The sequence below is a fragment of the Frieseomelitta varia genome, unplaced genomic scaffold, assembly GCF_011392965.1.
Source record: "Frieseomelitta varia isolate USP_RPSP 00005682 unplaced genomic scaffold, Fvar_1.2 scaffold_790, whole genome shotgun sequence".
Taxonomy (NCBI): Eukaryota; Metazoa; Arthropoda; class Insecta; order Hymenoptera; family Apidae; genus Frieseomelitta; species Frieseomelitta varia.
In genome coordinates, this window is record NW_025110579.1 from 635,650 (window position 1) to 663,538 (window position 27,889).

At 33.6% G+C, this 27,889-nt stretch overlaps 3 protein-coding genes and 1 long non-coding RNA gene across 5 annotated transcripts; 3 read left to right on the top strand and 1 right to left on the bottom strand.

Annotated features, from left to right (window-relative positions):
- Positions 1–98: 98 nt before the first annotated feature.
- Positions 99–1,688, top strand: LOC122535951 (60S ribosomal protein L18). The gene is made up of 4 exons (XM_043667899.1): positions 99–196; positions 335–421; positions 916–1,122; positions 1,289–1,688. The coding sequence occupies exons 1-4, from the start codon at positions 194–196 to the stop codon at positions 1,556–1,558; spliced, it is 567 nt and encodes a 188-aa protein (XP_043523834.1). The 5' UTR covers positions 99–193; the 3' UTR covers positions 1,559–1,688.
- LOC122535946 lies at positions 1,560–6,147 on the bottom strand. Of its 2 annotated transcripts, none has more exons than XM_043667891.1 (11): positions 6,012–6,147; positions 4,030–4,144; positions 3,856–3,959; positions 3,710–3,781; positions 3,549–3,649; positions 3,352–3,455; positions 2,854–3,095; positions 2,608–2,783; positions 2,337–2,475; positions 2,074–2,273; positions 1,560–2,011 (listed from the first exon to the last, which is right to left on the bottom strand). In XM_043667891.1, the coding sequence occupies exons 2-11, from the start codon at positions 4,118–4,120 to the stop codon at positions 1,789–1,791; spliced, it is 1,452 nt and encodes a 483-aa protein (XP_043523826.1). In that variant the 5' UTR covers positions 4,121–4,144; positions 6,012–6,147; the 3' UTR covers positions 1,560–1,788. The 2 variants fall into 2 exon arrangements, with proteins under 2 accessions (XP_043523826.1, XP_043523825.1); XM_043667890.1 differs by lacking the exon at positions 6,012–6,147 and adding an exon at positions 4,280–4,884.
- On the top strand, positions 5,039–5,587 carry LOC122535957. The gene is made up of 2 exons (XR_006308306.1): positions 5,039–5,240; positions 5,343–5,587. It is a non-coding gene; the product is annotated as an uncharacterized LOC122535957 (long non-coding RNA).
- LOC122535936 (flocculation protein FLO11-like) lies at positions 6,129–27,817 on the top strand. The gene is made up of 12 exons (XM_043667874.1): positions 6,129–6,263; positions 7,191–7,341; positions 7,438–7,596; positions 8,128–8,540; positions 8,656–9,133; positions 9,225–9,565; positions 9,646–9,854; positions 10,004–10,289; positions 10,368–10,507; positions 10,629–10,772; positions 11,873–14,974; positions 25,940–27,817. The coding sequence occupies exons 2-12, from the start codon at positions 7,219–7,221 to the stop codon at positions 26,092–26,094; spliced, it is 5,550 nt and encodes a 1,849-aa protein (XP_043523809.1). The 5' UTR covers positions 6,129–6,263; positions 7,191–7,218; the 3' UTR covers positions 26,095–27,817.
- Positions 27,818–27,889: the final 72 nt, after the last annotated feature.

Below are 27,889 nucleotides of genomic sequence, written 5' to 3' on the forward strand. Positions count from 1 at the left end.
TTTCTAGCATATACTTATGTTTCTAAGATAAATTAATTTATATATTAAATTATTCATTATACATAATTTTTATGTAGTTAGTGTTCTTCATGTAAAGTTTAGTTTGCTAACAGCGCCCTCTCGGACATCCGTTTACATAAGTCCCTATATATTCCATGTATAAGCTTATTCATTTCTTTTCCGGTTTATCAAAATGGTAGGATAGTGCGAATGGTTTATTATATTTATAAAATCAATAGAGTTCTGATTTATTTATGTTAATCGATATAAATAAAATCCTTTGTTGAATTTGTAAAGTATCAAAGGAAGTTAACAAAAATTATTTCCTTTTCAGGGTATTGATATAAACCATAAACACGATAGGAAGGTTCGGCGTACAGAACCTAAATCGCAAGATGTCTATTTACGACTTCTCGTTAAAGTAAGTATTTTTACATGCGTTCCTAAATATCTTTTTTTCATTACGTCTTAAATTTTGTATCAATTATATTCTGTATTTTATTTAACAAAGTGAATGTCAAAATGAATTTAACCTACTATGTTGAAAGTGAATTGTTTATTACTGGTACTATATTATCATAAACACGTGAGATTTGAGACAGATGAATTCCTTTTGCGAACAGCACTCTGTATCAGTACTATTATAGACTGATTCAATTTTGTACGTTCGCTAGAAAATATTTAGTCAACTTTCCTATTCCATCTTTTTGTCTTGTGCAAAAGATACTTATACTAGTTGATACAATACTATTCAGAAGTTATATAGGAATTAGAATGCATAATTTGTGTTTATCATATTGAAATTTATTATTTTTATAATCATATTGTAATTTATAAAAAATTAATGTGACTTCTTATCAAAGTATTTGTTTATATAATGGAAATATGAAAGTATATGATTTTTTTTTTCTATAGCTTTATCGTTTCCTGGCTAGACGTACAAACTCTAAGTTTAATAAAATTGTCCTCAAGAGACTTTTTATGAGCAAGATACACCGTCCTCCAATATCTCTTGCACGAATAGTCAGATTTATGAAGAAGCCCGGACGAGAAAATGCTATTGCTGTAATTGTTGGTACTGTGACAGATGATGCTAGAATTTTTGAAATTCCTAAATTAACAGTAAGTGACTGCAATAATTTTTAGAATTTAATCTTTAATTTGTATAAAATGTTATTTTATGTTTGTTTAAATATTTTGTTAATCATTTGTGTGCCAATGCCCATTGATTTGAATAGCACAATTAGACCATGTGGCATTTAATGTATAATTTGTTAATTCTTTATAGGTATGTGCTTTACGTGTTACTGGAAGAGCTAGAGCTCGTATATTAAAAGCTGGAGGTGAATTGATTACTTTTGACCAATTAGCATTACGTGCACCTACTGGAAAACGAACAGTTTTAATGCAAGGTCGTCGTAAAGCCCGTGAAGCGGTAAAACACTTTGGACCTGCACCTGGTGTACCACATTCACATACAAAACCATTAGTACGCTCGAAAGGTCGAAAGTTTGAAAGAGCACGAGGTCGTAGGCGTAGCTGTGGTTATAAGAAATAAATTTTGTTTATTTGCCATCATTTATTATACCATACTGTTACATTGACTTGATATTTAGACATTTTGTCTACTTCTACATCCGTTTATATGACAAGTTATGATAGTTGGAAAATAAATGTTGGCTTCGTAAGATCTTTATATATTATTAATTCCTTCATTTTTTAAGAAACGTACAATTACAGCATACATATAAAATATAAATTTAGATGTACTACTTAGTAAGTAATACTTCATGTTTCATTTTTGTTTTCTTCTGGATTTTCTATTAACTCTTCCGGCTTTTCTTCATCGTCTGATTGTGTTTCTTCTGAAGCAGTAATATCCGGGAAATATAGCTTTAATTCTTCTATACCTTTCTCTGGATTTTCACTTACATGATAAGGTCCAATACCAGCAAATCCTAAAAATGCTTCGCATCCTACTTTTTTTACAACACATACAAATATCTCGTATCTAAAAATTAACATTGCAGTTTCATGTTTAATTATAAGTCCTAAATCTTTCTTAATATTTACCCTGTTCTTTCTCTTGTATTTAATTCAAAGTCCGTAATATTCTTTGCTATAAGTTTTGCTTCTGGTGGTTTATCAGATTCGAAAATTCCGAAGTTAACTACTTCATCTTCAAATTCTTGCAAAACCATTCTCAGCTCGTTTTTTCTTGTATAGTCATATTTGAATACTACTATAGGTACTTCCGCGGTTTTATCTTCGTACTAAAAATTATAATGTCTTATATGTGCTCCAAAATTTTAGAAATACTTAAATTTAGAACTTACCGGATATGTACTATTAGTATATGTGGGAAAAATTGTACGAAAAGTAATTGCTTTATTTCGACAGTTTGGTGGTGTCCATGCGATTGGAAAAATCTCATTTTCATTCGTTATGTAGGCAGGTCGATGTCGTAAGGCATAACTAAAGAAGAAAGTTAACAATTTAGATTAAGACCAAAGTTAACTTTCGAATTAAAATGCCAAATATTTTGTTATGAAACATATTGATTTGAAACAATAATTTTATTAAGCATTATGCAATCTAGATACACACCATTCTTCGTTAAGAATTGTTTCTGTATTGGGTAATTTCGGTTCTCCAAATAAAAGATTTAATAAATATTCATGAATATCGGTTTCTGGTTTTGTTTCACTAAATTTTAATCGCATAAACATACATTTTCCATCTAGGAGCAGTTGTTTAGCATTTAGTGGTAATACGTAATCAGACTGTGAAAATTGTTTACTTTAAAAAGACTGCTATTAAATAATTTTTGTCAGTGATATGTTGATATATTACTTCATTGAACATCGTGGATAGAATATCTTCATTGAGTCGTTTTCGTATTTCTTGTTCGACAGTGTAATTTCCTGGTAGTATTTCTTCAACTAATTCTACATACGGTGGACTTGATTTTTTATCTCTTTTATGACCTTCTTCATCTTTAAAAATCCATGGATAAAGTAAAAGGCATGTTTCTTTATTTAGTGAAATAGTCAGATGCAACATTTCAGCTTCATATCGTGCTACAGCTTCAGCCTCTGTATTAATATATATATACACAAAAAATTTGAGTTATTGAAATTATTGAAAGTTAGAACTTTTATTATGATATTACATTCATATTACCTAACAATGAATTTAAAAATAAAGCGTGCATAATGAAACATGGTGTGATTCCATGGATATTAGTTGTTTTCAAATTTAAAATGAATAAAAAAGTAATTCGGCTTGTAGTGCAAGATAATCATTATAGCAATATTTGTATCTTTTTATCTATTATAAATCTTGTAAAACCTTTTTGAGCCTTTTTTGCTGCTTCTTTAGCTATTCTAGCTTCTTCGATAATTTTTAATCGTTTTATTTCTTCCGGACTTCTTTCCGATACGTCTAAAGAAAACCTACATGTATACATGTTCTTTATTTAAATTGCATTTGAATAACATTAATTTTTAATAGTTATTTTTTTATTGAAAATTATGTACTCTACATACTCATGTTCCTCGCCATTTTGTACTCGTTGCAATTCCGTTGTTAACACTTTTAATAATTGTGGGCATTGAGCACCAAACATGAGATTTACCATTCGACCATTCTAGTAGAAATTTATTGCATTTATTGTTAATTTAAAATTTTAATTATTTATCAAACTTACGTGTATAAACATCCACGTTGGCTCGCTTTTCCCTTGAAAACGCTCCAAATCCGTGATGTAATCGCATTTTGCCTATTATTTAATTATATTTAATAGTAATTATTTATTTAAAACTAATAATTTTTTAGAAGTTAACTAGAAGTTACCGTTGCATAACTCAATGCATCTCCTCCAATTTCCATTTTAATTTTTTTAAGAGTGCTCACCATTCCTGTGCAAGGTCCGCTCCACTCTGAATATATGTCGACCACTGAAAGATTTATTTTAAATAGTCTTATTCTTGTTCAGTTTAGTTAACTAAATAGTTAATTTATACATTCCTATTAAACCTGATTTCGTAAGGAGTCTCTCCCATTCATCGTTATTGGAAATTTCAGTTTGTAATGCCGCCGGTGTTGTTTTTTTAGCCATTTTTCGTACAGATTTTAAACCACCCTATAAAAAATTAATCATTTTTCATTTTTCTAATCTTTATCAAATTCAATCTTAATCAAAGTATATGAACGTAACAGAATTTAAGAATTAATTATAATTTGAATTTAAGAAAAGAGCGTGTAAATAATAAAGTACCCTTTTTCGTCGCATCATATTTGAAGAGTATTAAGTTTTTGTTAGGCTTAAAATCTTTTTTTTTTTTTTTAATAACACCGAATTTAAGTCACTATTCCCTTGATGTATCTCGAACAAAGTGCAGAGAGAAACTGTAGTAACAGTATAGTTCGGAATCGGAGGACCATTGCCTTCCGATTTACTGCACGGGGACATCGGTGACATGAAGAACACGCAAACTCTACCGATTAAGTTTCTCGCTGCACAAATACACGCAGAGATAATTATAGAGACCTAAGGATTTCACGGTAAGTATTTCGCTATGCATTGCTATTGGCATGAAATATTAATCTTGGCCTGAATTCTGCAATTATAACTACATGTATTGGTGCTATACTTCATAAGATAGCACGATTTATTGAGCTGTCTGAATAGTTGCATGATAATCTCGCTACATAATAAAGCTTCTGTCAAAAGATATAAATTTAATCGTTGTACATATTAAATCGATTATGGGACAGCAGGAAGGCTATTTCTTTCCCTTCCATTTGAATAATGAGACTGTATAATATATTAGTTTCGTAGTGGAAATTCAGTTTTCTTTTCTTGTGATGTAGTAATATAATTTCAGTAAAGAATTGTAGTAGAGGGAAAATCTTTTTTCATTTATTTCTATTTATATTAATTAACGTATATCTTATTTAATAATAATCATTATAAAATTTATTTCATTTAAAAATCTATGTATATATATTAGTTTTTTCTTTCTATCTCTTTCGCTCTTCATTTGTGCTTTGTCATGTAATTATACATAATTTAAAATATTCGTGTCTGTTGGTTTTACTTTTATTTGCTACATAATGATATAATTATGAAATGGCACGCAACATAGACATGCCACGTAAATATCAAGAATATCTCGGAGTGCAATTAATATCTTGTGAATATACAAAAAGATATTTTTATTAATTTTTTGAAAACTGTAAGTATTATATTTTAATAGAATATAAGGTTTGTTTATAATTTCTTAATTAAAATTTTATTACGTTGTACCAATTTAAATACTATTACTCTATATTTCTAGATGGCGTTCGTATTAAGTGATACAATGAAGTATGAATACACTATTCTTTTAAAGCAAGTGGAACATCATCGTTAATATTTTAAAACATTACAGTGGAATTAAAAATGACTTAGAACATGTGATATGTGTATTTCATTTTGTAATATATAAATGTGTAGCAGCATAATATCTGAGGTGTGCTACAATACAACATGTACAGCGCTACCAACATAACAATAAGTAAAATTATTTATGTTTTATATTAATATATACTTAATTTATTTACTAAAATAATCCTTTTAATCTTTTAAATATTTTTAACTTCATCTTTATAATTTATATTTTTTTCCATTTCCTAAAATTAAGAAAGGTATTATAAGAAATTTTGCTTTTTATAATTAATGTAGGGTTATTTAGTTTTAGTTCAAATAATTTTTCTAAAATTGATTAGTGAACAATCGTCTATTTAGGCATTTTGCCTACGCATTTGTTGTCAACAATACGGATAAAATTAAATCCGAACGTTGATTATGCTATCTATATATATTTCAAATACGAGTACTAGAGTTCGTAGTTTACTTTTCTCTTTTTCTCCCCTCCTTTCCTACCATTTCCTTATCTGAATCAGCTGATTATTGTTTTCGTATTTCCAACGAAACAGACCATTATTGTAGTTATGATACGTGATACCTTTTAACGAACGATTTTGCGGAAGATCCTCGTCGGCGCGTCGAAACAAAAGACGGATTCGACGATCTCTCGCGATAAGGGACACCGTCGACGCGCTTGAATATTTCGAACAAAAAGATTGACGTTTCGCGGGCGGGGTGACATCACTATCGTTTTCTGGTTGTGTTGTGTCAGTCACTCGTAGAATGACGCAGTAGAAGGTCGTTTCAGAGATGGCGAGCTTCCCAGCATGAAATACAATTTTATGGCGAGGTAAATCAAAGATTCTGTTCTCTGTTAATTTAGGAATAATCGAAACGTAGATATTTATTCGTAAGATACAAAAAATGATACTAATGGTTGAAAGAGAAGCGATAACTTTGTTGTGAAAAACTGCCTTCTACCCCTTTGTTCGATGAAATGTTAGGGTCGCTGTTTTAATGTCGAAATGCTTATTTATTTCCTCCAAATCTTTATATTCGTATTATCGTAATGGAAATCATGAAAATTTTTATTTCATCGTCGTTTTGTTATTTGTGTTTGGTTTTTATTAATCGTCCCTGAGTGTACACGATGAACAGCTGTAGCTGGATTGTGTAATATTCTTTAACAGGCAAAATAGATCTCCCACTACTTCCTGTTACTCATCTTTGTATTATCAGATATACAGATATACATATTTCGTAAATTTCTTTCTTGTGAAAATAATGCTATATTAGAATTATTATTTATTTCGTCATTTTACTTGATTTTCATTTGCTATGTGTTGTATTGTTATTAATAGAAATACATATGTATGTTGCATATATTTGATATTTATGCAAATAAATGAGGAATATATAATGTGAATTCTTAATCTTATATTTTTGTTATACTTTTGTTATAACTCTATATTTCTTGTTATATTAACACATTGTAATAATTTTGACTTTAAATTTTTAATGAGAAGTTTTAATAACATAAAATATTGAGTTCATTAAAATTATAGTTCATTTAGTTATATTGTTTGAGAAAGTTATTAACAATTATTTGATCATTATATTTTTATAATAATAAATATAATAAATATAATATAACATTCTTTGTATATATATATTATATACATATAATTGTTATTGAATTATTAAATATTATAAATGATTATGTAACTATTATTTAACATATTAACATGTAATTACCATTATGTGTATTTATTTTTAGGTAAAAATATTCTGTTTGGAAAGAAAAAATGTCTGCAGACTCTCCAAGGCGTGGTGTGCATAAAGGAGTTCAAGTTGTATCACCTCAGCCAATAGTTGATCGTTCAATTATAGACAGTGTAGCAGGAATAATTAACGATATTGTTCCACAGGTTAGTTTATTAAGATATTTTTTTGGTGATTTTTTATTACTTTTATTATTTTATATTATTTTATATTAACATGTATATTATGTTGTTTAAATATAGGCTTATGCTGGCACACCAAATTCTGAAAATAAAGAATCTATATCATGGGCACGGTTTGAGTATGCAGACATTAATGATCCTGCCCTGTATCCAGATTACAATGAAGGCTCTAATACACCACCTTTATTATTGGTGCTTGGTTATACAACTGGAGTTCAGGTTTGGTCTTGTTTATTTGTTCTTTTGTTTTTTGCTCTTAAGTAGTTACATTACTTATGCATTAAAAGATTTTTGAGTTAAGATAATATTGCAATGTTTTTCGTGTTTCATACATCTAACTTGGGCAGTATTAAAGTTATGCAAATCTGTTTAAATTGAAATATGATTTAATTTAAGTGTATATATTAGATATTGTGAGTGTGGAGGATCTTTATAGATTTATCAAATCTCTAATTATAGAACATTGTTCTTATAGTAGCTTTAAAACTGTATCTGTGTTTATGAATGACTTGAATCTTATTTTATCTAGGAGGCATAATATGTAAACAAGCACATTCATTGTCAAAATAACAAGGTACATGTAGTTTGCAGAGATAATAATATGATATTTGAAATTTGATCATATAAAAGAATTTAAAATTTTTAGAAAACTCATATAATTACCATAGAGTACAATGTTGCATCTTATGTTGTAATGTTGCATTAAAAATCATATTGTAATATGAAGGTAATAAATTTCATTTTATATAGGTATGGTTGATAGCAGCTACAGGCGAAGCTACTGAAGTATTGTCATGGCGACAAGGAATAGTTCGTACTCTGAGAATTTTACCAAATCCAAAGACTGATGATGAACATGCTGATTTGTTTGAGCTGAAACGGCCAATGGTAGCAATATGTGATTCAGCTGGACCTGGACCACAATTTTGCAACATTAGTTTCATTTCGCTAAAAACTGGGGAACAAGCTAAAAGCATAAAATTTAAAAATCCTGTTTGTGACATTTTGGCAAATAAACGATCCATAGTAGTGACATTTTTAGAAAAGATCGCAGTGTTCGATGCTCGAACATTGGAAGATGTATTAACAGTTACAACGTGTTATGCCAGTCCCGGTCCAAATCCAAATCCTGTTGCCTTAGGCACAAGATGGCTTGCTTATAGGTAAGAATCTTTATAGCTACAAGATTAAATAATTAAATTAATTAATTTTAATAATTATTTAAAATAAATTTTTCTGATATTCTTTTTTCATTTTTATGACAAAAAATATTTTTAGTGAAAAGAAATTATTACCAGCAAAAAGAAGCAGTGGTGGTTGCGAAGGTGAAGGAGTACAAAGTTATACAGCAACTGTTCTTTACGCGGCAAAATCTTTAGGAAAAGGATTGCGTGGTTTGGGAGAAACCGTCGCATCCAGTTTAACTGGCAATTCAGTATCACCAATAGTCATTAATAATACAGGCAGTGATGTAACTCAACCAGGAGTTATTACGATATTAGATCTGCAAGCAGCAAAAGAGGAGAAAGAATTAGATGATGCGAACATAGAGACTGTCATTGCTCATTTTACTGCCCATAGTGATGCAATCGTTGCCATGACTTTTGATTTAAGCGGTGCGTTGCTAATGACCGCTGACAAAAGGGGGCATGATTTTCATATATTTAGAATTCAGCCACATCCAGGTGGTCCCACTTTGGCAGCAGTACATCATTTGTATATTTTACATCGTGGAGATACTACTGCGAAAGTGCAGGTATGTGTACTTTTAAAAATTTTAATTAGGTTTTAATATCTATACTTTTAAAAGTTTATGCATCTTAAGAATTCATATCTTATTACAATAGGATATGGTTTTTTCGAGCGATACTCGTTGGGCCGCAATTTCAACTGTACGGGGCACTACTCATGTTTTCCCCGTTGCACCATACGGTGGTCCGGTAGGAATACGAACTCATTCCACACCTCATGTTGTAAATAGACTTTCGAGATTTCATAGAAGTGCAGGTTTAATGGATGACGGCACCAGATCTCATTCTCCTGTATCTCATACAGAGTTGCCTTTATCATTATATCCATATTCTAATCCAAGACTTCCTCCGTATCCTCATCCGACTGTACTACATCCTTTGGCACAGATACGACAACCATCTTCGTTAAATCACATAAACAGTCAAACTCAACAGAGGTAATTATTACTTAGCAAAAAATAATAAATAAATAAATTGTAGCGTTTCATAAACTTATATTATTTCTTACGTTATATAGTAGACCACAACAACGACAACGATTGCACTCAGATGATAGTGGAACATTACCATTAAAAATATGTGCTTGCTTTGCACCTCCAAGAGCTTGGATGTATGCACAAAGAGAATCTACTGCAAAAGTGATGAAAAGAGCAATTGATTCTTTATTCATCATGGCATGTCATGGAAATATGATACAATATGATTTAGATCCCAAACCAGCCGCAGGTGAATGAAATATTAATTGAAATTAAGATATTACTAGTAGCAGTAGTGATAATTCTTTATTGGTTACTTGTTGGATATAAATAATATTGCCGTTGCACGTTTTTCTCTCCAAAATATTAAATATTATTATTTACATTTAATACATTTAGGTATACCAAAGGAAAAAGTATGTGACGATACGATGATAGAATTAGAAGTTGAAGCCAAAGGTCAATGGCCTCTTCTAAGATCTCCGAATTCAATAGAAATTGTGCCACCTTTGCCAACATCTAGCTCTTTACTAAATGTCAATAGTGTGCCGAAAGACATTCAAGACAATGACTTAGCAGAAGATCGTTGGTTAAGTCAAGTAGAAATTGTAACACATGCTGGACCACATAGACGACTTTGGATGGGACCTCAGTTTGTATTTAAAACCTATAATGCAACCAGCGGGTTAGTTATAAAGATACATAACACGTAACGTTATTTTTAACATTGTAACATTATTATAATAAAATTTTACCAATGTAGGGCACCTGTAAATCTCGTTGAAGCAGAGGCTGTTGAAATCGGAGTGATTGGTGGATCTCGTCCTGCGAGATCAAATCCGGTTAATATGCCACATGCTGCATCCAGATCATTGGTACCTGTGGTTATCGATGGATCGGGAAGTAAGTTTACAAAAATAAATATTATGTTAGCATAAGTATGATCTACATAATTAGAATTACATACATGTTCAATGTATTCCTACTCCACATTAAAGTAAAGTGGATTTTTTTCTTTATTTAGGTAGTTATGAGCAATCACCAAGATTCATGGAGGCGTATGGTGACCCTCTAGACAGTGAAAACGCTACTGGCGGTGAAAACCAGTTGAGAGAAGATCTGGCCGAAGCAATGCTGGAGACGTCAATTGCACCACACCGTGCTCCTGGTAAGTAATCATAGAACGTGTGGTGCTTTGCTTTGAAGTAGATGAGTATAAATCCCGATATATCCCATTTGTCGATATTTCATAAAATTTGTATACATCGTGGTAATGAGTAAGAATAATAAAAGCATTTTGTATAATTTATTGAAACTTGTATTTTCGAGCGCCTAATACGTGATTTAATACATTTTCAAATTTGTGACAATCATGAAGATTTATAATTGTAAATGCAGTGAAGTTAATCGCAACGCGATTAAATTATTTTTACCTTTCTCAACGATCATTACAGAATTGCAATTATATTTACATGGGAACAATTGCAAATCGCAAAATTTAAATCATGTTTTATCTTATTCTAGAAGTTTGTATTAATTCAAATTTGTGAAAGTATCTAGAAAATTTTTGCAAACATGTATTTTTAAATATAGATACTCGTGCTTTTTGCATTTGGTGACGGATGATTGTTAGGTGATAAGTTTATGTGGATACAGAACTGGCCAGAGGCAGGTATCTTCGTTCCCCCCTCCCCTTTATTGATATTACATCTAATCACTAACAACGATATATTTTATCAACGTCTACCCTTTAAGTCGAGGTAAACAGTTGAAAGGCTGCGAGCAGTCTTACTAACCCTGTAAGAATCTTTTCCTTTCTGAAGGTCCAATGAATATATATATATAAAAGAAGATATATGTAGGTTGAAACCAACCGTCCTCAATTGTTCTCTTTACAACATACCGTTCAATCTTGACACGTATAATGTGACGTAAAGTGTTTTTGTGGTGTGCAGTGTGACGACTCGAATCGATTATATATATATATATATCAGCTTTATATTAGAAGTCACGAATAATTATTCTTTTATTTTCTCTTTTTCTCTCTTTATTCCTCACGTACCCCGTTATCGTAACTCTGTACTCCCTCATGATGCAACATTTGAATTAGTATTTTCTTTTTACTTTCTCCATTGTCGAGCCGTATCGAGAACAATAACATCTCATACCTCAGGCGATATATCTCATTAAAGACCAAAACAGAAAATTAAACAAGGGAGATATTGTGACTCGATATTGATACCTGCCAACGGCTTTTTCTGTTACTAGGGAGGCGATCGGTATTTGAGAGGGTGGGTCAACCGGTAACTAAAGTCGTCAACCCTCTGGGCACCGTGATTACTGTATCGGCCGATGAGGAGGACATTAACTCCAGTCAGGAGTTCGATTTCGCCGAGGAGAACTACATGCCGGAACCACCTAGAAGCGTGTGCGCCGAAGAGGGTCCGGCTTCTCTCGGTGATCTCGAGCCAGAGAGCCAAACACTGCGTGACCTCACCGAAATTTGCGCGGAAATGCGCTCAGCTAGCGAGCCTGCGATCGATAGCGTGCCGGACGAAAATATCTGTGAGGTGAAGGAGAGAAAAGCGCTGTGCGTCGAGATCGCTTCGATCACGAACCCTGGTAACTCAACCATCGATTTTGAAAAGGAAGAAGCTTTCCGCGATGTGCCAACTAGCTTGAGTCTGTGCGTGGAACAGGGTGAGATTCCTAGCAGCCCTATGACCCAGGCGAAGGAAGCTGCTTGGTACAAAAAAATTGATAAAAGGGAAGACAAAGGAGCCCAGGAAAGAAATGTATCCGAGGAGGCAGAGTATGTAGTTAACTGCGACGAGGAGAGTATCGTACTAATGGAAAATAAAGCAGCTCATGGACGGAAAAGTACGTCGGTACATTGTAAAACTGACAATAAAAAAGCTTGCGAGTTTGATAGGGCCCCGAGAAAATCAGGAAAGAACGGGTCCTCTGCTTGCTCTAGTAAACGAGCCGAGACTAAAACTCCTGCTAAGAAATACATTTTGAAAGAGCACGAAGACAGTATCGTCATCGAGGACACTACTTGCGACGATTCTAAATATGATTGCAAGAAAAAAGGTTGCGAAAGAAACGTGGCCGAAGATACAAAAAATAAGAATACCGAAACTAGAAGCGGAGAATCTTCAACAAAAGAAACTGGAAGGGGTAAAAACAGAACAAAATTCTCCACGGTTCAGGATTGCAGAGAAATAAAAGCTGAACTTTTTACGGAAGGTAAATGTTCAACGAAGCAGATAGAGATCATAGAAATGGATACATTAATCGAAGAAGCTGACAAGAAAGAAGACTTCAAATCGATTATCAGCGTCGATGTATTAACTAAAGAGACAGATAAATATAAATCACCACCATCAGACTCGACCGACGATTTCAGTTCCAGCGAATATCACATCATTGATGCACCTTGCTGCAGCAAAGATGGCACATCGATTCAGTCTGATGAAGACATCGAGCATATTCAAAGCTCTGAAATCACTCAATTACAGCAGGTTGAATGCATCGACAGCGATAAATGCACCGACGTGATAAGTTGCGCTGGTTCTTCGCCCATTTTGCAGAGGAAGAATAGCAAGAACACAATATCTGACGACGATATTGAATACATACATACTTCTGAACTAGTGGATACACCTGACAAAATTTGCAGAGAAGAAACGAAAGAATCGGCTAAAAGCAAACGAACGTTCTCTGACGACGATATGGAACACATCCAGCATTCAGACATCTACGATACTTCATCCGAAAGAGCTAAAGAAGTGCATGACAGAAGTACAAAGAGATCTCAGGAAACTTCAGCCGAACAAACGTCGAAATCTAAGAATGCTAAGAAAACGAAGGACATCGTCGTTATCGAGGGCGACACATCGGCTGCTGACGTGACTGTGATCTTTAAACCAGTCGATACTTGGAAGGGTAAGAGTATAGAGAGAAAGGAGGAACTAGAAGAATTTACCACGAAAGACATACCGGCTAGTGAAAATCCTAGTCCGCTAAGAAAAGCTAAGATTCGGTTTGCTAAAATACCTCCTTCAAATGTCGCGTCCAAACGGCCGCAAGCAGATATTGAGATAATTGACATCGACGCGATGCAGAAAGCCGAGATGGAAGTACTGACCGACGCCGCGTCCATTTCAGAATGCAAAATTCTTGCTGGGTCTGAAGTGTGTGGTACTCGCACGAAAAAGTCTCGGAAGAGTAAGAGAACCAACAACGAAAGCAACGTGCAAAGCTGCGAAGCTTCGGTCGAGCCTGCAGAACATGTCGAAGAACTTTCAAAGGAATCGAACTCTCAGGAGCCGGCACCGGAGTTTTCTTGGAGCGCCGTGGTAAAGAAGAAGAGCGGTTCTCCCGTGGCCGCGGAAACTCGAACAGATGACGACAAAGAGAATTACAAATCGAAACGGTCGTTCGAGGCTGTCGGAGGATCTTCCTCGTGCACACCTATCTTGGAGAAAATAGAGTCTTTGAAGAAAAAAATACACGAGTCTTCGTTGAGGAAGAACGTGGACAAAAAGAGTTCGAGTTCTCAGGTGATAGATAAGCTTCGAGAGGCTGTTTTAGAATTATACCCTGAAGAGTCTTCCGTTCAGACAACAGAACTTTCTTGGAGTTCCATCGTCAAGAAGAAGAACACCTGCTCTATCGAGGGTGAGACAAGAAGGGAACCTGACCTCGATCCGATAGTAGAGGAAATGATTAATGACGAAAGGAAAACTTACCGAAAATACGAATCCTCGATTCGCTCCTCGATGGTGGATCAATTGAAAGAAGCTGTCACAGAAGCAACTGTGGGAGAATCGTCTGTTCAGGCGACAGGAGGATCTTGGAGTTCTATTGTTAAGAAAAGACCTGTTTCTTCCACAGGAAGCGAATCGATTACGCGAAAGGAAACTGTCGAGCGGAAAACTCACAGAAAGCTGGATCTACTGACCGATTCTACGACCGATGATTACAAGACTACGGGTTCATCCGCGGATAAAAGCATGTCGTCCGAGAAATCCTTGAAGTTAGAAACTGTAAGCGAGATCGACGAAAAAGTTTCGATCGATTCGAAGAACTGGAACGTTGGTGGACCGCTGGTGGATTCAACGTTTACGAAAGAAGATTCCTCGGAGCTTGAGCGAGACACCGAGCCCGAGAAAAGGAGCGACTCGGAGCAGGAGATTGTGCCAGAACGTTCGAGCTCTTCGGACGAGTTGAACGCGAACGTGGTGTTTACAAACGCCGAAGGAGAATATTCTGGTCGCGAGACGACCGAGAAGAGTGCGACGAATGGCTCGAACTCCTCGGTCTGCGCCACGTCCAAAAAAGGCAACAGGTCGAAGAAAAAAAAACGCAGATGAGTAGAGGACTGCATGGATGTACCTAGGGCCAGCCTTGCCCTTTACATACTCCTGATGCAAGTAACCGGGGTCGATTAGCAGAAGTATAAGCCGAGAACAATTTGTGTTCTCGATCTTTATTCTAACCAAAAGCATGGTTTCTTGAAAAAAAAAAAAAAAAAAATTATCCTAGGAAATATGTGTTATATAATCCATAATCCATTAGGGGAGCAAGCTTCAGCTCCGTTTCTCATCGAGCGACGAGTGTCTGAAATCTTGTCAGATTTGGTATTTTTGAGAATATTTTCTAAAAAAGAAAAAACAAAAAAAGAGACGTTGATTTATTAAAAACACATTAAAAAAGAATCAGCACAAAAGAACATTTTTGGTGATATTCTCGATGAAATTTCCTATAGATAATTAAAAGGGCAAGGCTGTAACTAGTGGATGTACGTCCGCTAACATATTCGAATCGAATGTGTGAATATACAATGGGAAACAACATACATAGACACATGATACATATTTAGATTTTTTCGAAAGGAAATCTCTATATATTCAAGGTGTGTCGGGTAATTGAAACGGATTATATGTCGAATTTGATAACAGATAAAAAAGAGGCATCAGAGGGGAAAGTTGAACATTATAACGAATCATTAATGGAATGGTGCACTCCAAAAATGCAAATGTATTTGCACGATAAAAAAAAAAGGAAAATAGATATTACCATACTTAAGTTTAACTTTTCTCTCAATCTTTTACCAAATTCGTGATATAAGTGTGCCCTGTGACGTATCCTGTATATATAGATATTTAAAAGAAAATCAAAAAGAACAAGAAAATGAGAAAAAAAAAATATATGATGAAACACCGTCTGTAGTTCGAACAGTTTTATAGCGATTTCTGTTTCGACTGCGTTACATTGTCAAATGAGAATTCGCTGTACGCTATCCGTGCGATGCATACAATGCTCTAGCTTTTTATTACGATCGACGAAATTTAAAGGACGGATCGATTCATGACCATTCACCGACAATTTAAACACTGCGTTTAGCGATTATTCTTCGTTTTGTTTCATTCACGGTTACGACAGAGATTATTAAAAGATATTCACGTTATTAGTTCCAAGAATCTTTTTTTTTTGCAAGTGTAAAAAAAAAAAAATCCAAATGGGAAAAGAAAATAGAAAATGACAAAATTTTATTATTCTTTGTTGCCAACGCGATGAATGAATTTATTTGATTTGGCATGTGCGGCACTAGCATAATGCACAAAAGTATCTACAGTAGTGCATTCACAGTACAGTAGTATAATAGTATCAGTTATACGAAACTTTGAAATTTCTTTAGCACTGTTGATGACAGACGAGTTTCGTGATTATACTGAAAAAATTGGAGATCAATACAAAAATGTATATAAAAGTTACAATACATTTGTTACAAACATACATTTAAGTAAATATGCAGTATGAAATTATACGGGATTTTGGAACGTATAATCAATGCTAAAGATGATCTCAATAAATATTATAGCTTGTTAATATAATGAATAGTTGACTGTTCAAATACTTTGATTCAAATTTTATCAATATAGCCACGATAGTCGTATCTCGTTATAGTATTACTGAAATTTCAAAATATGTTGTATAACACACATAATTTATCTAGAAAAAGTTTCCATAAGTGTTCAAATACCGTAGCCAAAAGAACGAAAAAGTGTATTCTAAAATGCAAATCGTATTGACCTTAATTCCGTTCATAAATTAGCGAGCATACTCTTTAACTCTTTAACACATACTGTATATATTCAATATATTGCGTGTGAAAGAAAATAAGAAAGAAGTCTACTGTTTAGAAAAAAAGAAAGAAAAGAAAAGAAAAAAGGTACTGGGAACTAATAGCACGAACATTACATATATACATGATGAACTATTCAGAAGACTTATTGATCAACTCCATCGATTAAAAATTAGAGAAAAGTGATGATGTTACCAAGCACTGTTTTTTAAATTTGTTCTAGAATTTACTATTATTTATGACATATTCTTGTGATAAGTGGGAGCAAGTCGTTTGTTTCATGAGAATTAAACGTTAATTATATATTTGAAATTACTATAATAATAAAAATAAATAACGAAAGTAACATAATGATAAATTTAAAATTAGTACATTAATTAAAAGATCTAATAATCAATTATGATATAGCGAAATTAAAAAATTAGCAAAAAGTGTAGTTGATCAGCCAGACTTCTAAAAGACGCGATATATATATATAAAACACATGTTTCGGTTCAGCACAAACCTAAATATTTGCGATCGTCTCCGTACAAAAATGTGATCCGATCAAGATATTTGTCTTTTTTATATCCGCCGTCGAGACATGCTTTCCATGAAAGCCATCCGTACTATGATTTCACAGGATCTAGAGGAAATTCGTTTGAGAAATTCCACGGTTATCGATCGATCGCGTTTGATGAATGCAAATTTTTATTTGCATCTTTAGTTGCGTTCCGGGCATTTTAACAGTTCTCTGTACATCGCGAAGCATAATATCTATTTCTAATATGGTAGAAGAAGATCGTGCTTCGTTGAGTAATGTACAATTATTTTTCGTTATTGTCGATCGTCATGTATCGTATTCCGACTGAGAATGTGGTCGCTGGTAGATGTTTGTAAACACGTTTTTTCTTTTCTCTGAACGAAATGAATTCGTAAGTCAAAGGCACGATCGAAGGTCGAAATAAGGTCGTATTACACAAAATGTAGCTAAATTGTGTTACGTTGCGTTGTATATATAACGCGTATGTATATAATATAAACATTCGACTATTTTGCGAGAAAATTTGCTTCTGAATACGAAAGATTTTAATTGATTTCTGATGCAAATCGCGCAAGACGGGTGTACTTTATCGTAAAAAAAAATCATCGACTTCGTAATTTATATAAATTCGTAATTTATATAATGATTGGGACATTTGTCGTGTAATATCGATGTGCATAAAGACCGAGCGTAATTCTTGCATTGTACACGAGCAAGAGCTTTCAAAAGGAAAACGGGATTCTGCCTGTATGATTATACCGATTCAGAGTCTCGGTTTCGGATATGCTAGATCATTTCTTCATTTTCGTATCCTTTATTCGGATGCGCACGCTCTTGGTCTTGTTCGAAAGCTTGCGAGTTTCTAATACTTAAATATCCTTAAATAGTTTCCGTTTATTAAGAACAGTGCAACAAATGAATTCAACCCGTTGATTACGATGCAACGGATAATCATCGAGATTACCACGTTTCATTGTGTGTTAGATCTCTCAGTGGCTCTAGAAACTTGTCGAAATTGTAAATACTCTTTAACTCGATAATCTTGATACAATCTCTTACCTCGACATCTTTTCGATACAATTTCTTCGTAGCGGTTAGATCACACGAACGACAAAATAGCATATATATATTTTTGACACGTTTCGTCACGGATAATCACCCACATGTTTGGAAACCGTAACCGGCGAATTAGACGTTATTAAGTAACTTTCGAAAGAAAAGAAAAAGAAAAAAAAAGAAAAAAAAGAGAAAAGAAGAAAAAAAAAGAATTCCTGAAAGAGCCAAAGATGGGTTGTGATCGATTAATTGCATAAACGAAAACACTGGCAGTGTGAGAGGGGGGTGGGTCTGTAGTTTCATTCTCAGCACCGTAATGATCTAAATGATGCGAGTAATTTTCACGAGTAATACCTTGTGCCGCAGAGTTGTCCGTTTAGTTTCACGGAGAAGCTGTTAGTGAATCGTGAATCCTTAATGAAGATATCTTAGAACACTTTTAATAGACGCACTGTACATTGTATTATGCGAGTTGAGGAACATGGTTATTAATTACTTTTATATTTTATTTAATACGTTTCACGGAGATGAGATTTTCGTATTGTGCAAGGCCTGACGGTATTACGGAGAGTGATTCTGTATGAAAAAGAGGCTTTATTTTCGAAAAAAATTGACCTCAAAGACTAGATCGTAAAGATCTAGTATATGTCTGACTATGTAATTTCATTTCTAGACAGTCTGATGAAATTACAAATGTGTACATACAATTAAAAGGTACGATTGTCTGAGAAAATTTTATTCCATTTTCTTGACTTAAATTTTTCATGCAGAATTATCACTTTCCGCTTATATTAACAGTTAAAGAAGATCAGGAAATCTTCGACGAAGATCTTCAACTCCATTAGTTCAATTCTCTTCTGTAATTTGTAGAGATCGTTATATATTCTATTTATGTGTTTTCGTTCAGAGAGCTTGATGAAAATCTCTGACTTTTTCCCTTCTTTTTCTGTCCTACATTTCTGTTTCTTTCTTTTGCTTCTGATCGAACACGTTGATCATCGATCGATTGAAACCACTCTCGTGTTTAATAGAGAATCATGTGTCGAGCAACAAATCCATTGTTCGTTTATATAGATATAAATATATATATATATACATATATAACTTCTAACTCGTTAGAGTTTGTTGTTAGTACAAATGGAAAACGATGAGATCTTTTCGATCGAACGAACAAGATCTCTTTTTCGGGGATTTAGCCGTGAGATTTAGTACAAAGCTTCTAATCGTCGCTTTCGTCCTCGTAAATGCTGTGATTATGTTTCGTGATTCACTGTGTCTATTCATTGCTACGTCGAGGGAAACGAGTAGTCTAGTATCATACTTTTGCTCTTTCTTTATTGTCTTCTTTGTTCTTCACGTTGAAACAACGAACAAATATGTTGAGAGGCAGGTGCAATGCTTTTGACGTTCTTCGAGTTTATTTTTAACGACGATTCCTTTAGTTCTACTGGCGGGAAGAATTTTCTTTACAAGTTTAGTTTAGTAGAAACGATCGAATGTATTTATTGGGATGGAGCAATTACTTGCAGTAATTTATAATAATTATTTATCACGTGTACGCAATTGGTGTATTGTTGCGATGCATTGCTGGTGTGATGCATGAGTTATCTTTGTTTCCTTCTTGTTTCGTTTCTCTTCTTGACTATTTTTCAATTATCAATAACAATAATATTATCTATCAATTTCAATATAGCTCTGAAGGATGGTACAAAGAATCGATAAAGTATAAGGAAAATTTTGTACGACGAGATTGATCAGTATGTAGTTAATCTTGCAGAAACGTTTGTTGCGGTTTGTTTGTTTGTCTTTCATTTTTAGAATTCGTATTCTCTATTGTTACGTATTATTTTTTTACTGTCTGTTTTCGATTTGATTTTTTGTTGTATCAGTTTGCTAAATGCAGTAATTACAGATAGCAGCGTGAGTTTCGTTTAAATTTTTGATTTTCACTTAGAAGGACAGCTGAATATTGCTGTTAACAAATGGTATCTAAGAAAGAAAGAAAAAAAAGAGAAGAGTCATTAAAAGGTAAAGAAGAAAAAAAAAAATAAAAAGAGAACTTAATGTTGATTATTTTATAATTAGCTATTTGTGTTATATAGTAAAATACTAAATCGTATATGTTACTAATACTTTTAACTATTTATATTTAGAAGTCAATCGCTTTTATCATTAAGATATCAATGAGACTTTTGTTGTATGCAATGGTTGCTTGAAATCATTTTTTAAAATATAGTTTTTTGTGTGTTATAAGATGTTTCAATGGAAATTTAGCTATATACGTTGATATATGTATTAATATATGCTTACTGAGTATTGTATCTTTTTGTTATATTTCTTTAACTTTTTTGTACTAACAATCATTTTTAGGAATTAGCCTTTCAAATATTTATTTCGTGATATATTTATTATGATTCTATAGTATAAAGATTAAGTACAACGCTTCGAACAAAAATATTGATTTTATAGTAAACGAAGTATTATAATGTAAATGTTACTCCTGTCTTAAGTGAAAATCTGTAAAATTTAGGGAAACTTGTACTTCTTTTAATAACATTATCTCTGCCATACTATAATTTTTCAAAAATTAAAATTATATAAAAATAATATATATATGCAAACAGGAATATTAATTCCTCAAATAGTATTAGGATGAATTTTACCTTTATAGCACGTTTTATGTATTCAATACAAATTGCTCAGTGCATGTGTAATTTTTATCGTAATTTATCAAAATTAAGGTATTTCTCGCTTTATTTATTTTCATATTGGTATATCGAAGAAAATGTCTGTAGCTTGAATATTATTTCGCTCTGCATTTCTTTATAATGCCTAGCATGATAAACTGATAACTAGAGGCGAGAACCCAAAATGTCGGGTCGTGTCGGGAACATGAAACTTTTTCTGGATCGGGACGGATACCCGAAAATTTCGAGATTTTCGAATTTATCGGAATTCTCGAAAGAGTTGGGATTTGAAAAAGGATTGGGAACAAGCTTAAATAATTTGTTAAAGCTCACGCCTTCAATTGTATCGAAAGGTCGCAGATCTAGAATCATCATTCGAGTAATTTCTTTTGTTATATCTTTTGGTTTAACAATCTTTCGCGTATCATTTTGTACATGCGACAAATTTTATATCAATTCAGTGTCTTTTCTAGTACATATACTAATGTTTGGATGCATATGCCTCAAATGGCATAATAAACCAGTAGTATTTGCACACTTAGTTTCAAATTCATGGTGACAATGCGTGCATTCCGCCTTTGTATCATCTTTTTCTTGAAAATGTTGCCAAACAGAGCTTCTCTTTATCTTCTTCCTTTGCACGATATCTTCTGCACTATTTCCTGCTGCCACAACTTTATTCGACTTTTTCTTTTAAAGATTTTCAGTCTTTATTAAATTCACACCGATTTTGAAATATACGTCCGAACTTTCCGAATTTCTCAGCGATACTGCTCAACAGCGTACATAATATCATAAGTACTAAGCACGCAGTCACACGTTTATATACAGGTCACACGATTCTTAGAATCCGTGTTTTCAATAACTTCACTGGCAAATTGAACTGTGTATTTACATATTTTGTAGGCTGTTATTGCTAAACAGCATTGGAGAATAGTTCGAGAAACGGTAGCCAGGTTCTTGAAATTTTCGGGAACCCGACCCGACTCATCCCCTACTGGATAACTAGCTACTAGTTTTGAAAAACCAAAATTCATTTTTTAATCAAAGACCAAATTATTGCGAATAATATATTAATATAAATTTCTGCGAAGCACGTGATAATATTTCAGAAATATTTCATTTATGATTTAAATTTCTAAGTGTATGTACGTAGCGCGTAATGATCACGAAACATTCAGAATTGCGAGCCGTGTTATGTTTATTCTTCTCGGAAAGCGAGAAACAGTGATTCTGTGTTACAAAGTATTAGAAGGATTTATCGTTCGTTAACTAAAAGGAGTTTCTGCTTTTCTCGACGTAGCAAATGCAGTGTCATCGAGGGCATTCGTTAATATTAACGCAGAGATTTCGATTCTGGTGCACACCACCAGAATACTCTTATTTTGTATTATAGGGATTTCGTTAGAGTGCAATGACGATACGAACACGTATAATCCAAGGGAAATTATATCCCTTTGTCGAAGAAAATTACCAATTTTCCCCCAAATTACCATTTGATCCCTTCATCTCTTCTTCTTTGATTTTCCGCGTGGAATCCTTCGTAACAGACGAAAAGACGTGAAACTGTTCGAATGGATACATCGAATTTATCAGAAATACTCGTGAGTCGATGGACACAAGAAAGGAAACCGAAAGGAAATCACGTATTATGTTACGTTGTAATTTTCTCTCTAGATAGAACTCTTTTCTGCATTATAGCGTACAGCAGACACACGACTCTGCTTCTAGAGAAAGAATTGATATTTTCGTGATGCAAAGTGTTCGCAAATTGACACCGATTGATATTTCTTTCGCAATTTCATCGTCTTTTTGTATTGCAAATTAATCCGCGATTCAATAGCCATTTGAGACAAAAATGATGTCACTTTGTTTTTTGCTACCTCACATTATCCCCGTTAATATGATTTCTTCCCGACGAAAGGAAAACGATGTAGCGTATTTATTTTGGCGATTTAATCCTCTAAACGCCGGTGAGAGTCGCGTGGACCGTAGACAGTTTCGAGGATTGTGTATTTTATACGATAATAATATACTTCTGTGCGTGATTGACATGTTGACTGCCATGGAAGTGAGACCTGCTAGACCTGCCAATGAATTATCATTGACAATTGGCCGTTATTGAGATTCATTAAAGTATTTAAGTAAAATAAACCGTTGTTAAGTATTGTAAAATAATAATCTAAAGTACCAAACGAATCGCGAAGAGCTTAAAAAAAATAAAAAAAAGAAAAAGAAGAAAAAAGATTTCACTTTTGTAACGAGACAAAGAAAAAAGGAAATTTCCATCCATCCGGCAGTCAACGTGCCGATGAATAACATTTATCAGTTACTTAGAGTAACAGTTGACAATTTATAAATAACAATATAAACGAGGAAAATACAATTATTTAGCGATTGTTTTAGCGAGGTATGTTTTACACGTAGCTTTGTTTATCAATGCGAATCAAAGAGGAATGTAATTATTGTATTCGATGTATGTGTACGTATGTATTGTAATATCGTGTTTGTGTTAATGTGCTATCGATTCTCGCGATCGTTTCGCCGATTCTACGATAAATGATAAACGATAGAACGGGGAAGTTATATATCCAGGCGATATTCTGCAACAACTGCCAATCAGTAAATGAAAAACAAAAAAAAGAAAAAAAAACAAATGGTACTATTAGTTTATCGTTTTAAGAGGTCCCAAAACCACACGACACGTTGTTAAATTATCCTCCGGTTGTTAGAAGATTAAACAGCTCCGACGAAGTACCGAGTACTTAGTTTAGTAAGCTTTTCGCGAAACAGTCCGCGCGCGGATGTTGTTTATGGTTCTTGCATTACGATCACGTGTGAAGGATCTTAATTAGTATTGGATCTTAATTAGTATTGGATCAGTATGTACATTCGAATAATATCTTTTTCGTTCTCTTGTAACGAGGCAACCGCGAATTAGACTTGTTAAGCGAATTTCACGCGATTTACGAAATCCTGTGTTTTACGAATGACAAACAACTAATAATAAGTGGTTCCGGACGTTGTGTGATAATTTAAAAGTTAATGTAGGAAATTTCTGGACTTCTGTCCAATCGAGAAAATTTGCCTGCCTCATGGGACGGGGCATTAATCACTGTGCAAGCGCTCGTGAAAATTTATGTAAAATAAGGGAGGAAACATGCTGTAATTTGTATAAAGATATTATTGAATCCGTACGAATTTTCATTTGAGTAAAGATTGTTTTATCGCCAGTGGACGAGCAAGACGAAAGAGTACAAGACAAAATTGTTAGTTCAGCAGAAAAAATATTCGTAGTATTTAAATTTAAAGTGCAATGTCGAAGGGTCCAGGAGTTAGATTTTAGACGTGAAAATTGATAAAACATGCCTCATCTCATTGTACTTTTTCTTTTTGAAAATGGTAGTATATTATTTTGAAATTTATACTCCTTTGCACGTCAATCAAAGATATTACAATGTATAATAATAAACGATAAAGATTAACACTAGAACTGCCCAAGACTGAAATGTAAAATCTGTACCAAAGTACAGAAGTAAAAAAGCAAGTTGTAGCAAATTTCTATAAAATATTAAGATAATCCTGGTCGTTCTGGTAGTTCTGGGGTTAATCTAAATGCCAGTGATTAATGTTGTTTTCCTATTTTAAATAGTATTCTATTTTATTGTTGATTAGATGTACATATCGATGCTAACATACAAATTGTACAATTGGGCTGTATCTCGTTTTCGCGATTTAAACGAAGCGTTCACTCAAAAGAGAAATTATGCGATTAATTTATATTAATGATTATTTAATACGTTTAGCGGCGTTATATATTTTTACCTGAATGAATCTGACGGTTTGTTTCGTCGTGTGAGAATACACGGATCGTATGCGAGAATGTAAAAATGAAGAAGGAAATTGGAAGACGGAAAAAAAATTCGACGCTACCCTCTTCACTCGTTGTTCACAGCCGAATAGTTCAAGTTGAGATTCGAAATGTCCGGGATAAAAGAAAAAAAAGATATATATTATATTGTAAAGTGCACGATACATATGCATATACGTATGTATGTAATTGTTTTTAAAGATAATTGTGAACAAAATGAGAAGTATAACAAAGATAAACTCTGATACGCAGAATCTTTATTTACGAAGAGAAGCAATCCGACATTACCAGATTTACAATAAGGGAAGAAGAGCAAAGAAGAAAACGACGAAGACATATATATATATATATATGTATGTATGTATAAGTATATATAGAGCCACACGCAGGCTTTACGGTGCTTCATTTTGAAAAAGCTTCCTGCATCCAAATACACTTTTGTTTTTCCCTGATATTTCTGTCACCGTTGACAAGTAGAAAGATTCAGCAATCCACAATTACGTTTGAAATACAATCAGACGCAAGTATTATGTATAAAATACACAGGTTAGTCAAGTGATGTCACTTGGGATAACGTTCGAATTTTAGTAAGTAAACATTCACTAACGAATAAACGATATAATGGAGTATTATTCGATTCATTGAAATAGATCTCAGAGAACCGAAGATGATTTTAATAAAATGATAATTATGAATTCTCTTAGTGTTTCTTGTTTATAAAGCACACGTTGATTGCCACGATGATCGCATTAACTCTCCAACGCACGTGTTGGATCCGTAAAATTTACGAATATATTCATAGTTGTTTATTCGCCGATAAATTAGAAGTAAGACAGTTTAAAAATGTTAAGTAACAGAAATAACATAGACAGCATTGAAAGATGATGCTTGTATCAAGATGGATACAAATACTTTTATAATAAGCTCCTGTATTTTATAAAAATTAAATGAAACGTACAAGGAGAGGAAATATGTGGCAGCAAACGTGTTAATTTACAATTAACATTGAATTCTAAAACACGAAAATGGTTTTCGTCTGTTGCAGGTGGTAGCCAGTCGGTTGCCAGTTACGAGGATCTAAGCTCCAGCAGTTTTAGTTCGGCAAGCAGAGCTTCTCTCGACACAAGGGGTTCGCCGACGCCTTCCTATGGTGCTGAGAACATGATGGTCTTTCCTGGTGATAGCAGCGGATCCATTTGAGATTATTTGAGATGCGCAGCACTGTTGCCGAAGTGGCTGCGCTGTCTCAGATAAATCGTGTGCGTGGAACATTTTACTGGCTCTGTGCCGCTGCACGTAATTCCGTAATTTTCTGCTCAAACGAACCGGGGACTCGCGGGGATGGAAACTAAAAGAAAAAAAAGAAAAAAAGAAAAAAAGGAAAAGGATAACTAAAGGGAAAAAATAGAAAAAGTATATACCGCTGTGCCATTTCTATGAGTTTTCTCCTCCTCCCAGAAAAAAAGAAAACAATCACCGCGACTCAAGCGCGGCAATCAAGTTTCTTTTTACCTCGAACTTTTTTTGGTGGGAGTACAGAGAAAACGCGAGTCGACCGAAGCGTTCACCTGGAAAGAAGAAACTCCGAAGAAATTGTTCCGAAAACAATTGTTTGTTTGTCATTTTTTTTTTTTTTTTAAATAAGGAACAATTAGTATTTAGGTTTTTACTTATTTATATACGTTGATGATTGAAAGTGGTGAATTTCATATCTTTCTGTTTTCTTAGCTCGTGATCCGTTAGCTGATACTATTGGATCGGAACTGACATATTCATCTATGATCCAGGAAAGGCTTGAAGAATTGTGATGTACTCCACGAGATGTATAGTATACTGTCCGGAGCTAAAAAGAGGGCTAGTGGTGGCAAAGAGAATAAAGTCACTTTGCCACCACTCGCCGACACACTGCTACACGAGTTTGTTTGTTTATGTGATACTTTCGGCTAATATGTCCTTATATTTAAGAATGCAAACAACTGATCAGACCCGCATTATTGTCGTCTTCTTTTCAGCTCCGCGTTACACGTATCTTGTAAGAATTTACGACTGATCTGATAGCTATAAAAATTCCACTGATCTTCCTGGTGATTAGAATGCGATTGACTGTAGAATTTGTTCAAAGGTTTGCTAGTGAAGGACAGATCATGTAATAATCTTAAAAATGTGTTACATTTACGTTACATTGACGAGTATACGCTTTCTGTTTTTCCGATGAAAAAAGATACGTTCCGAAGACTAATTTTATTTTGTATAATAAATAATCAAAGGCTGGTACAGTATCGAACGTGTTAAAGAAGGACGTGAACACTATGTGAAAGATCTAGAGCAGAGTTTCCCAACCTTTTTCAAGTCATGATTGATTTTTATAATATTTTATAATATTTTATTATATTTTAAATATCTGCGACACTTCTTCGCATTTGTATAAAAAGTATAAGCATTTATTTATTTAAAAGAAAAAAAACAGAACACTTGTCATATACACTCATTAGTAGAATATCGTAATATAGTGAGATTGAAGTAAATAAGAATCGAGAATTGTCGTGACAGAATGTCGTATGAAAATAATTTTCCGTAGTAGAAGATTTCCATAGGAGTACACATTGAAACTTTCGTTACGACTCGCACAGGTTGGGAATTCTAGGTCTAGAAAAGTTTGGACGAAGAAGATCTGCTTACGCAAGACATGATACCAATTTTGCAACGCGTGAAATATTCTATTTTCGTACGATATTAGATGTTTATAGAAGTTGGAAAAAAGGAAAGTTGCAAACGATATGGAATTAATTTGTTTCTGCCTTCCGGCTGTGAAACGCTTCGGCCAAATACATCACTTAGAATTGTACAAAAAGTCAGTGGCATAGAAGCGTACAGCGTTATCTTTATTCGTTCCCGAATGGTACACGCTGTACTCGAACACTAAAAGAAAAAAAAGCAAAAAAAAAAAAAAAAAATACGCGAGGGTGATATAAAATCGCTGAATCTTTTCTCTTTC

Excerpts from the sequence above, each read along its gene's own strand:
- LOC122535951 (XM_043667899.1), top strand. Across the intron at positions 422-915 it reads ATTTACGACTTCTCGTTAAA|CTTTATCGTTTCCTGGCTAG; the intron begins GTAAGTATTTTT and ends TTTTTTCTATAG. Across the intron at positions 1,123-1,288 it reads TTGAAATTCCTAAATTAACA|GTATGTGCTTTACGTGTTAC; the intron begins GTAAGTGACTGC and ends AATTCTTTATAG.
- LOC122535946 (XM_043667890.1), bottom strand. Across the intron at positions 3,650-3,709 it reads CAACGTGGATGTTTATACAC|AATGGTCGAATGGTAAATCT; the intron begins GTAAGTTTGATA and ends AATTTCTACTAG. Across the intron at positions 2,784-2,853 it reads TATCCACGATGTTCAATGAA|TCTGATTACGTATTACCACT; the intron begins GTAATATATCAA and ends CAATTTTCACAG.
- LOC122535936 (XM_043667874.1), top strand. The coding sequence starts at position 7,219 with ATGTCTGCAGACTCTCCAAGGCGTGGTGTGCATAAAGGAGTTCAAGTT. Across the intron at positions 8,541-8,655 it reads ACAAGATGGCTTGCTTATAG|TGAAAAGAAATTATTACCAG; the intron begins GTAAGAATCTTT and ends AAATATTTTTAG. Across the intron at positions 9,566-9,645 it reads AACAGTCAAACTCAACAGAG|TAGACCACAACAACGACAAC; the intron begins GTAATTATTACT and ends TACGTTATATAG.